Source organism: Rhea americana, unplaced genomic scaffold (assembly GCF_003343005.1).
Source record: "Rhea americana isolate MKP2758 unplaced genomic scaffold, rheAme1 scaffold_104, whole genome shotgun sequence".
NCBI classification, from domain to species: Eukaryota; Metazoa; Chordata; class Aves; order Rheiformes; family Rheidae; genus Rhea; species Rhea americana.
The window spans coordinates 703260-715017 of NW_028185084.1; the positions used below are offsets into that span (position 1 = coordinate 703260).

The 11758-nt window shown below is 54.1% G+C and overlaps 2 protein-coding genes across 2 annotated transcripts in view; both read right to left on the reverse strand.

Annotated features, from left to right (window-relative positions):
- Nucleotides 1-665, reverse strand: part of CALHM1 (calcium homeostasis modulator 1) — a 1844-nt gene extending 1179 nt beyond the window's left edge. Inside the window, exon 1 of the mRNA XM_085308231.1 lies at nucleotides 56-665. Coding sequence (XP_085164357.1) covers nucleotides 56-604 — 549 coding nt within the window. The 5' untranslated portion in view covers nucleotides 605-665. The remainder of the gene's footprint in view (nucleotides 1-55) is intronic.
- A 6137-nt stretch (nucleotides 666-6802) lies between these two features.
- Nucleotides 6803-9072, reverse strand: CALHM3 (calcium homeostasis modulator 3). Its single transcript, XM_085308245.1, has 3 exons — nucleotides 8786-9072; nucleotides 7924-8179; nucleotides 6803-7264 (listed from the first exon to the last, which is right to left on the reverse strand). Exons 1-3 carry the CDS (start codon nucleotides 9070-9072, stop codon nucleotides 6803-6805), a joined length of 1005 nt encoding a protein of 334 aa, XP_085164371.1.
- Nucleotides 9073-11758: the final 2686 nt, after the last annotated feature.

Below are 11758 nucleotides of genomic sequence, written 5' to 3' on the forward strand. Positions count from 1 at the left end.
GCGGCCCCTCGCCGAGGAGCGAGGGCGGCCGGCGAAGCCGAGGCTCGCGCCTTACCTGTGAGACGCAGCGCAGGTACCTGACCGCCACTTCGCCGGCGACGAGCTCCTGCCCGGCGACGAGCTCCCGGCAGGGGATCCGCGCCAGCAGGCGCCGCAGCTCCCCGTCGGAGAGGCCGGGGCGGCTGCCGTTGCCCAGCGCCTCCGCGGGCAGCGCGGTGCAGAAGGCGCACAGCACGCACTTGCCGTCCAGCAGCGTCACCGAGACCCAGACGGCCGGGGCGACCAGGGCCCGCTGCGCCACCGAGCAGAACATGTAGCGCAGCACGGCCCGGTCCTTCCACCTCCGGCCCCGCGGCCGTGTCCACTCCTCCGCCAGCACGGACACGTTGTTGTTCATCACGAAGCCCAGCAGGAAGAGGATGACGGGGGGCACCAGGAGGACGCCCAGCCCGTAGGCCAGGTTGTAGCGCGGCAGGCAGGGGCAGCTGAAGTCGAAGGCTGAGTACATCTGGGCGCTGGCGAGGGCCATGATCCCGCAGATGCCGTTCATGAACGACTCCTGGTTGGACTGCAGGAACTGGAAGATCATCCGGAATTTGTCCATCTTCACCTCGGCCCCTCGGGATCCAAGCTGAGACCTCGGTCTACCTCATTCGTCCCCCGCTGCAAAGGCGGACGCCAGCAAGTCTCCCCGCAGCCGACTGCTTTGCGCGCGCGCTCTCACCCCGCGATGTTTAAAGGGGGGGACATGGCTATTTGTTTTTGCTGCTTGTTTTGCTGCTTGCAAACGCCCAGGGTTCGTGTCTCCTCCCTGCTCTCCTGTGTCCCGGCTCGTTTCCCGCCGTCGCCTTTACCCGCGTCCCCGTTTCTCAGCTTCCCGGCCCCGGGCCCCCTTGGCCAGCGGGTGCAGGTGTCGCTGCTGCCGCGGCGCTTCCCGCCCGGTGCCGCCGGCTGCTCGGCTGCTTGCAAATGCGTGGGGGCCGCGGGYGCCGGCGCTCCTCCCCGGCGGCAAGGGCCGCCCCACGGCACCAGAGCCTCCCCTGTCCCTGGGGCCCGGCTGCTCCGAGCGCCCCGGGGGCCTCCCAGCCCCTCCGATCTGCTGCTGCTGCTGCCTCGCTGGGAAACAGCCTTGTGCTGCACAGGGAAGGGAAGGAGGAAGGAGAAAAGCCGTTCCCGGTGCTGGGGGGCATTTGTATCGGGGCAGCCGAGGACTACTGTCGCCTCCCGGCCCGTTTCAGCCAGATTTGCAACGTGKCCCGCTCGTGGCGCCTTGGTTTTCCTAGCCCTGTGCCCTCAGGGCTCCCTAAAACGCCTCTCAAACCTGCCTCAGAGAGCCGCCCGCAGGCACGCGCCTGCGACGGGGTGCGCAGCGACCTCCCCAGCCCGACAGGCCGCTGCCCTGCTCGAGGGCCCGTGTCGCCGCCAAGCAYGGACCTGCCCGTCCGGCGGGCCGACGCGCCGGCCGGGCGTGCGAGGGCCAGCGGGGCTGCTGCTCCCGAAACCCGCCCCGTTCCCAGCGGGGCAGGGCAGAGCTAGCGATGTGCATTGGCTGAACGGGAGGCGCTGGGGCTGCGATTTGGCCRGATGCCTTGGCCTACGGTCACGTTTCCTGTGCAAGCAGTGCGCGGTGCGGGGGACTCTGAGCTAACTGGGCTCCAGATTGATAGGTCCCTATGGCACCGATTTACTGGCAATCCAGCTGTGCCGTTTTATCAGGGCTTATTAATTCTGCAGCATCAACCAAGCAATACAGACCCAGTGGACCTGAATGCCTGCGCTGCTCTCCCTGCTCTTCGGGTACCGGGAGCTGTACAGGCAGAGCCAGCTCCAGTCGCCCGTGGACGCGTCCCATGTCCCTTTGATGTCAAAGCTGGGGTGCAAATCTTCCCCATCACTTCCATCCCTCTCCCCTTTCGCACAGGCATGGCTCAATTTGTCTCATCACTGCCAGCTTTTCAGACCTGAGGGCTTTCTGGTGCAAAGAAAATGAAGAGCTCTCGTATGCATTTGTTAGCACAGAGCCAACTAGACAGATCCCTCCTAAGCTGCCCAGAAATGAGATAAAAACATTAATGATATGTGATAGTTGTGGTTGGGCCAATCTTAGCTCCCATAGGACAAATCAAAAAAGAAGTGGATTTGTTGTTGCTTTTGTTCTCCTGCATCTCAATTCCCRGGTCACAAAGCAGCTTTGAAGCACTAGGTTGCTCCCTCAAAAGCAGCCCAAAAGATGGGGGAATATTTAGGCCATAAGGTAAAAAAAGACTGTGTCATTGCAGGCTCTTGGTGTGAATCTTGGCAAGGCGTTCAGTCACTCCAGCCCCAGCACCCCCTGCATTGCTGATGTGGCATCAATATCCATCTGGGCGCCAAGTGAAGGCATGAAGCACCATGCTCGTGCAAGCCCTGAGCACGTGGCAGCAGGGAGAAGATCCAGGTTTTCCCCAAGGTTTTCTGGCAGGCCAGTAGCACTTGCAGGAGGCCAAGCCAGGCCTTTTGTCYGCTAGTCAACCCCCCGCTGATCCTGGGCCTGCAGATAATGCAACGTCCTCTCTGAGGTGCCACCTCYAGGGCTTTTTGATGAACACTGAGTCCAAAGCACACTGGTATTACCTGGGCAGACTTAGTGCTGCCTGCTGTGAAGAGGTTAATTGCATGGTCTCATCAAACAGGAGGAGATTTGGCTGCATGAATACAGATGAGGCTTATGGTATTGCCAGCTAAGAGCTCAAACTGGTTTCCCTGTTCACCTGACAAGTGACTTTCTGAAGGGCAGTTCACATCAAAGCCTGAGTGAATCAACCCTTGAAAAACAGAGATGTTTTTTGATCTCCAGGAAAACTCTGCCTTTCATTAAACATGAATTTGGAGCCTGAGCCTGTATGGGGTACAGCATTGGCAGCTTTCGCTGAAGTAAGCAATAAGTCAGTGGGATTCAAAACAGAAACCATCAAAGCCAGTATCTTGGTCTTTCTACCCTTGCTGCTTTATTAGCTAGGGCCTTGTCTTGGCGATCCTGCCCACAGAAAGCCAACTCCAAACAGTTTGCAAAGAAGGGCAGAGCCAGTGCTTCCTCCCAGGATCCTGTCTGCTCACGCTTTGGAAGCAGGCCCTGGGACACATGGCACATGCTTGAGTCCATCCCAGCATGTCATGGTTCCAACATAACCAGGACAATCGAAGACTGGGAGTACTGCCTTTGCAGYTGACCCTGCTGTTTCTCTTGCTCTTGGTGGATGAGGATCCCCAAGCACTTCAGACACATCCATAAACGTGCATCAGAACTGCCCTGTGAGATGAAGATAWAGTTTATGAATGACCCCTTGCCCTCCTGCTTCTATAGGAGAGCACAGATTCCCAGTGGAGCTGGTGRGAAGGCACTTCTGGAAGCCTCTAGTCAACCATCCTGCTCAAAGCAGAGCCAGCTGGAGCAGGCTGCCCAGGATTTTTCTTGAGGTGAGAGGCTGAGGACTGGACACGGCTTGGGGCATAGCCTCCGCAGCACCGTGTGGAGGAGGGTAACAACCTTTCTGCAGCTGCTGGCCACTGCGTGTCATAGTGCCGTGCTGCAAATGCCTGAGGAAAGGCTTGATGTCAAAGGTGATCATGGCACAGGACTCCAGGGGGTTGGGCCAGGTGACCTCCTGAGGTCCCTTCCAACCAGAGTTACCTGATAATCCTAAGGCTCAGTGGTATGACTGTCCCATTAGTGTGTGAGCCTTTGCAGGCCTGCCGAAAGGTCTATGACAGCACCCTTAAAGCCTCTGTTTTTCTCCCTCCTGGTACAAATGACCAAGCTCCATTCTCCCTTTTTGCACTTTGTCTTTTCTGGCCACTCTGGAATGACTTAAAACTTGAGAACATGAAAAGCAGTATGCAAAGAGGAGCTGTGGACCTCTGCTCTGAACTGGGTTAGGAAAATAATTGATTTGACTAGTGCAGGGTGGTGAGGCTGAGCAGAGTCTCAGTCTGAGATTTGCAGTGTTGTGTCTGATAAAAGCAAACCAGGACAGTCCCCTGCTCCCTGCAGCATGTTCGTCCTGTGCACATTTCGAGGAGGTGCTAGGAGGGCGAGTGCTCGCTAGCCAGCAGGCTGCTGCCAACCAGCACCTATCGCGACAGGCATGGGTGCAGATTTCCGCTCCTCTTCTTAACTCACTTGCACAGAATGTGTTGGAACATAATCACTTTGGAATTTTTTCCTTCACTTAAATTTGATTGAAACCATCCAGTGGGTTCAACATGACTGGGAGCAAGGACAGACAGCCCACACAAAGTCATCTACCTTACTTTTTCAGAAAAACAGGTCAGGAAACTTTGGATCCTGTTTTGAATTGAAATTCAAAGTGCAATGCCTGTTTCAAATGAGAGCACAGAAAATATTCCCTTGGGCTAAAGACAGGRTGAAGACTGCTGTATTTTTCTCAACCACTGCAGGCCAGAACTGGTGCCRGGAGCATGAGCTGTGAGGCACAGACCTCCATACACACAACTCAGTGCATCTCTGGTCCAGGAAAAATAGGCCTGTGACAAGCTGATGTGAGGGAGTAAATGCAGAAAAGTGCATTTTGGGGGACCTGGAATAGGCAGTGACGAAAGGGAATGATGGCAGATTTTGTGATAAGAGCTCTGTGCTCTCTCTGAGCACATCCAGGTAGAGCTTAGGGATTTGGCCGGTCAGGTGGTTTTGCTATAAAAATGAGAAAAGCTCACAGTAAGGTGGAGCCGTGAGGAATGGAACAGGGCCAGGCAAGAGCAACCACGTTGTGCACAGTGGGATGGAGAGTGGCTATCGAGTTTGGTGCCTCTTTGGGGCATGAGCCCTGAGGGACCTTGGCTTCAGCCTCTCTGCAAGCTCCTGTTCGGGTGCGCAGTGAGCGCCGCAGGACCAGCCTTCGAAGAGGGATGGGTGCAGAAAGGAGAGCGCTGCCCATGGAGCAYGCCATGGTTAAAGCCCTGGGTGTGGATCAGAAAAGCAGTCAGCAATTTCATTCATCTACCTATTTCCGACATCGATTTCTAGCCTTCCTCTCTGCAGAGCAAAAGCTTGGACACGTTCAACAAGTGTCCTTCCTSCTGAGCCCTGGCTCCCTCCCCACCACTGGCCTCGCACCTCTGCTGGCGCCTGGCATGGGGAGGACGGGAGCCAGGGCATGAGGGGCGACACCGACCCAACCAGGCTCCTTGGGGCTGCAGTGTGAGCGGGAAAGGTGCTGCGAGAGCGCATTTGCTCATGGGTGGGTGGTGGAGTTATTGGGCCTCCCTGTGTTCTGCCAATTATCTCCCCATTCCCTACCCTCATGCACATCCATCCTGAGGGAGGAGGTGACTCACCAGCCCCTCCTAGCAGCCCTATGAGCTAATTTGGGGCATTAATGTCTGTTTTCAGTTTTCCTCCTTGTTCTGTATTTAGTCACAAGGTGGTGACAGGTTTCTTTGTCCCTTCTCTCACCTTCTGGCTTCCTCCTAGAGGCCTGGCTTGCCCTCATCCAGCTTTGCATAGCTGAGGGGACTTTTCTTCTCTGCCACCCATCCACCTTTCTCATGCCCCTTGCTCCCAGGAACCAGCCGAGTGTCCATATGAGCCTCATCCTGGAGGGATACATCAGTCTGCACTGGGTTACATTAGATAATAAAAAGTTTAATGTATCCAAGTAGCAATGCCTGACAGAAGCATTCTGGAGAGGGTGCCTGAGACTAGATATCTGCAACAGGGGCTGGAAAAAGGCAAGTAAGAAAATAACTAGTGTTACAAGCTGAGAGATAAGGTTATATTCAAACAATATTGAAASTAAGGATGGAAATGCCTGACTAAAAGGGGCAAGGATGATCCTCCAGCTAGAGGGTTTTGAACTAAAGTCTTGCAGGGTATTGTTTAAAAACTGGATTCAGACTTTTCTGGCAGAGTCCAYGTGTCTGTTGTCCTTTCCATGGTCAAATGCCCACGCTTGCAGCGTCCAACTGAACCTGAGCACAGTCCTGTGGCTTTGGGTATGTTAGGAAAAGCCTCCATCTCCCTGTCATTCTGCAAACCCAATCCAATCCAGGAACAACTGGTRTTGATCTGAGAGTACCTTCAATTAAGTTTATGCGCCTCAATAAATTCCGGCGTGTTGCCATATTTTGTTTTGAAAATGCATAGATGTATTGATGGGTTCCTAGAAGGAGACTGAATAGTTTGGCAGCTGGGCTGGGGGCAGCCAGAGCTCTCAGCAGATGGGAAGACGTGGGAGGTGGGTTTGTGTTTTTGAGTAAACATGTTGGCATGGTATTAAAAGAGTTGCCAATTAAATCATTTCAGTGTCGGCAATGCTAACTGTCCTAATCAGATTTCAGTGAAGCGGGCAGGAGCTACTCACACCTCCTGTAAGCTGCCGTTTCAGTGTGTTTGCACACACAGCCAGATGTTGCTGTATTGGTTGAATTCCTCCCGGAGGCAGAAGGGTTTTATCACAGCTTTAAGAGCTGCCAACTCTTTATTATGACAATGGAGCTATGCAGAGCCCTTGGACAAGAAATGTCATTAATGGCAACTGAGTCCCTTGGATTGCAAGGACCTCACTAGTTCAGCCTGGAGATCTTGCTGACAAGGCAGGAGCAGCTCATCCTCTGTCAGTGCTTGAACCCAGCACTGCTGCTGCCAGTCTTGTTTGAGCCCTAGGCTGCTGGYGCTCAGTGCGTCCTGTGATCCTTGCCTTTGGAGTGGGAGTTTTGAAAGAAGATGTGAGGACCACTATCACCTATCCACTGACCTTTGCTTCCTGCAGAGACCCGACAGTGCCCATTGGGCACGGAGCCCCCTCTACACGTCAGTGAGMTGGGAGGGTTGGGGCCGGCTGCTGGGGCCATCAGCCCAGGGCACCGGCAATCGCTCTCTGCCCAGAGGATGCCGCTGGGTCACCTGGCTCACATCCAAGGGCGGTTTCTCATAGTACCATGTTTGCAGAAGCTCATTCACCTGATCCTGGTTTGTGATGCCCTGGAGAAGGTCTTCCTCTCCTTTGGCCTCCTGCTCCTCCCTGTGCAAGTTGAAACTGTGCAATTTGATCTCTTTCCGCATGCTTTCAAAGAAGTGGAGGATGCATTGGTGAGCAAAGTGCCGGCTGTGCTCGCAGCAGGTTTCCTCAAAAATCTTCTGCTCGATGTCAATGTAGTTGCTCCAGTAACGTGTCTGTAGGAGGGTGGCCGGGCTGAAGCAAGGTCTCAGCCAATGGGCAAGGAAAGCTGCTACAATCAAGATCAACAAAATGCTCCAGCCAAGTGCCTGGGTGATAAGAAATAAACAGTTACACCAGGAACATTCCTCTGCCACCTACAAGGGCTTCAGCAGGGAGGCGAAGGCTGTCGAGACTATACGTAACTCCCTTTAGTAGGAARTAGTGCCTATTTTCAGCGCCCTCCCACCAGCCCTATCCTTAACCTGGTATGGTCCTGGACTGGGAACARGGTGTGGAGTGTTAGCGTTTCACTGCCAGCCACATCCTGTTCCCATGTCAGTCCTGAGCAAGCCCCTTCTGGTCTCCTAGCTTTCACTGTCCTTAAAGCAGTAGGTCTTACCACCCAGGAGAGTTGGGAGGTCTGCAGGTAGAAAAGTCTTCTTGTCCTGAATGGAAAGGGTCTTAGGAGACCCAGATATTCCTCACAACTTGTTTTTTACTGYGTGGGTTTAGGAGTTACTGCTTTTTTCTAGAAAAAAAGTTCTGTTAATCAAACTACTTTTTATTTCTGTCCCTTTCCCTACCTGAGTGACTCCCCTGGAGATTATCACTGAGGGGTGCACCACGCTGGGGCATGAAGAAGCAAAGAGCAGTCTTGCTCCCCATCCGGACGTGGCAAAGCTCTTGCTAACTCAAGGATGAGTAGGAGCAGCTGAGACTCCCCCACTGTCTCCGGTGGCAGTGGGGAGCTGCGGCAGGGACTTACCTGGGACCAGCACCGCAGATACCTTGACACTGCCTTTCGGGTTGTGCTGTTCCTCATGAGCTCGTCATCTTTGCAGGGCACCTTGGCGAGCAGCTGCTGCACTTGTGCCGGGGTGGCGTTGGCAAAGCCCGCAAACTTCTCTGGATCCACAGAGCCGCTGAAAGCACAGATAAAGCATTTCCCATCCAGGAGGGTGGCTATGATCCAGACGATGGGGGCAATCATGGCTCGCTGCAGGATGGAGGAGCACATATACCTGAGGCAGGAGAGAGACCCGTGAGCAGGTATGTGCTGCGAGCTTTCTCCTTGTCCGTGGGGCTGGAGGGATATGGACAGCCCTGGAGCTCAACAGCCCCTTCCTGGGCTAACTGATTCACAGGACTTTCCCCAGCCTTGCTCCCRCTAATGTCTGTTCTGCTCTGGGTCTCTGTGCTGGTGCTGCCTCCCACTGCAAACCTGCTCCAGTGCACGGCAGCACTTTGCRTACTGTCTAAGCCTGGTGCAGTGCACAGTCCTGTCATTTCATCTGGAAAAGAAAACATGCTTAATCTGTTTAATCCTGCTTATATCTGGAAAAAAATTAATTGCTGGCAGGACTGTTCGATGGGGACAAAAACGCCCCTCGCTGCATCTTCTTGTGCATTTAARCACATTGGGCAAAACCTGTGTGTGCGCTAAGGGCAGACAGCGGCGTGGTTTCCCAGCGCCGCGGCGCACGTACGCGCTCCTGCCAGCCTCGCCGGGGCCAGGGACCGGCTGCCTGCGGCGGCCAGGTCTCGGGAGCCGAGTTCAGACAAAAACGAAGTAACAGGGGAGAGCGGAGACACGCCAGCGAGATGGCTCGGCKCGAAATGATTCCCACCTGATAACGGCCGGGTCCTTCCCCCTGCGCCCCCGCGGCCGCCTCCACTCCTGCAGCAGCGCCGCGGGCTGCCGGGTGAGCAGGAGGCCGCAGAGCAGGAGGGCGACGGGGGGCACCAGCAGGACCCCCAGGCCGTACGCCTCGTTGTACCGCGGCAGGCAGGGGCAGCTGAAGTCGAAGCTAGTGTACATCTTTACGCCAGCCAGGGCTAGCAGCCCGCAGATCCCATTCGTCACAGACTCCGAGTTGGACTGGAAGTACTGGAAGATGAGGCGGAAACGGTCCATCGGGTGTTTTCGGCGAGGGCTGCCGTTCCTGGGAAGCTGCCGAGCTCCGCAGGCCACCRGCACAGAAGCGAAGCGGCTCCTCCGCCTCCCAGAGCTTCCCGGCACCCCGGCCCCGGAGCACGTGGTGTCCGTGGGTCRGGCTCCAGCCGGACACTTCGCGTTCAGGGCAAGGATTCGGCGCTCGGCGGCTTTTCGAGGCAAGCAGGTGGATACAGCGGCCGGGCGCCCCCTTCCCCGGGGGACGCTGCCTCCCCGTCTCCAAGCGCCGGCTGCCGAGCGGGAGAAGCCGGGCCAGGCAAATGAGCTCATTTGCGTCCCCGCTACCTCCTGGCTCTGGCGACGCTCACATTTTCCTATAAAAGTGAGCTGAAAGGTCTCARATACGCAGCCTGCGTGTGCCGCGCCGCCCACGGCGAGTGTCCACAACACACCTGTGCCTGAGACCTTTGCATGAAGGCTGCTCCTATTTTCCATATACRATGCCTTTCGTGAGGCCGGTGAATATTAAAAACTGCCATTTGGTGTAGCAGAGGATGTTATACCAGGAAAATTCATGCTTGCTTGCTTCTAATACTGGGTACGTATTCCGGCTCGATGTGTGCTGCCGCGACCCGTCAGAGCTGCACACGGCAGGYTGTGCCTGGAAAGGCTCCTTCATACTCCCAATCAGAGACACAGTGCAATCACAGCCACTTGCATGGAGRAAACACCTAGATAGCTCTAAGCGAGTGAGTTGCTCTCCTGTGGGACTGCATTATAATCGCTGGTCACTGTTATTTTAAATATCCCAAAGGCAACCTCAGCTTTCCTCTCAAAAGCTGATTTTATGGATAAATACAGCTCATTGATACATAGGAGATCTCATTTTTTTTTTCTGATCTATTCAATAGCCCTGCTGAATYGTTCAGTCTCATCATTCCCATCGTCTGTTCCCATTCCCTGCTTTCATTCGAAAGCATTTGCACACTTCTTCACAACTCAGACTTCCACGTATGTTCAAGGAAAAAAAAAAGGCTTCATTTACCTGTTTTGTTAAAAAAGAGAAGAACCATCTCCACCAAAGTCTACTCGCTTTCAATGCTAAGGTTTGTCACCCCACCRCAGCAGATGTATGCTGCTGGCCACAGGCAGGCACCTGCTCCTTTTACGGGCCTAGCTGGTTTGCCAGTATCATACGGACAGGGGGGAAAGGGTCTGCATCACTACTCGCAGGCACATGTACATGCAAACACCGGGTACGGGATGCGTTCTGGCAAAGTCATCTCCTCCGATCTATGCAGCAACACAGGCAATTGAGTTAATGAAATGCAATTGCACCACCCAGGAGATCTGTATTGTCTTCTGCTGGTGAATGGAAATGGCTGTTAAAAGTGCACCCATCGTCAGTAAAAGCCCGCAGCTAATCAGCCGCACTTTCCATTTTGCTGGTGCGAGGCAGCATCAGGACGCCTTGCTGAACTCTGCAGGCCTGCCAGTTTCYAAACTGCTATAATGCTAGTTGGGTTTCTTGTTTAATGTCTTGATTTTTTATGCTGACTTGGGTTCAGAAAGTTTTGTGAGCTCTCAGTGGAGCAGTTACTCCAGACAAATCATTTGCCTTCCAGCTCTYCTAGGGAAAACATAGTAAAGGCTAAATGGTTCCTCGCAACTCAGCAAAATAAGGTATAAAAAAGGTAGGAAGACCCCTCCGTACARGACAAGCTACAAGGAAATTCATTTCTCCAAAACACAGTCACCTGGACTGGACATCTGGGGTCTTCAAAGGATGCTTCATGGAAATTATTGCCAGCTACCATGAGCTGAGCTCTTACCGTAACTCAGAGCCGAGTAGTGGAGTTGATGACTTGCCGAAAGAAGGAAATGTTCCTTAATTTGTGGCAAGAGCCATAGGGAGCTCGGTGGGGTGAGAGGGGAAGGACTCTGAGGTATGCAAATTGCTAGACACCAGCAAATGTTCACAGTGAGTTGCAAAGATAAGGACCTTATTTATTTATTTATTTATTTTATATTCAGCTTGTTCTTCATTAGAGTGAAAGCAAAATTATCCATCCCCTCCCCTCCAACAAGGGGAAAAAGTGCTACATTGCTGGCAGCATCCGCGCCACCTGGACCTGCAGCGATGCTACTCATGTCTTGGCAGGAGTGAAGGCGCCAGCATGTCTGCCCGGAGCCACGTGCAAGCTCTGCCCCCAGCCTGTGCCCGCAGCGAGGCCGYGGACGCCTGGGGCCGAGCCCGGGGCCTTCACATTGGCTCTGCACGTGTTGCTTGTGCTGGGAACCGGTGATTTACYCTGTCCGTAGCTTGCGCCCATGGGAGCAGGCTGCCTCCAGGATCTTGAGCAGCGCAAGGTGGCCCACTRGCTGAACCCTCCTGGGCGATGGCATGGGGCATACTGAGTTACCTGTCTAGGAGCCTGTTTGCAGTTATCTATAACTTTGACAAGTTATTTAATTACCCAGGCTGAAATTTTCTGTCCTCAACAACCACCTCAGGCTAAATATTTTCAGGAAACCTCTACACAGATTGGTCAGCTGCTCCTGAGAACGATGTAAGGGTAAAAAAGGGACTTCTCTTCCCCTGCTAAAATGGGGCGTTTTGTCAGCTTGTGCCTTTCCTGTCCTGGAGAAATGTACTGAAATGAAGAATTTGTTTGCTGACCAATGTAGAGTCCTGGTGAGACAGATT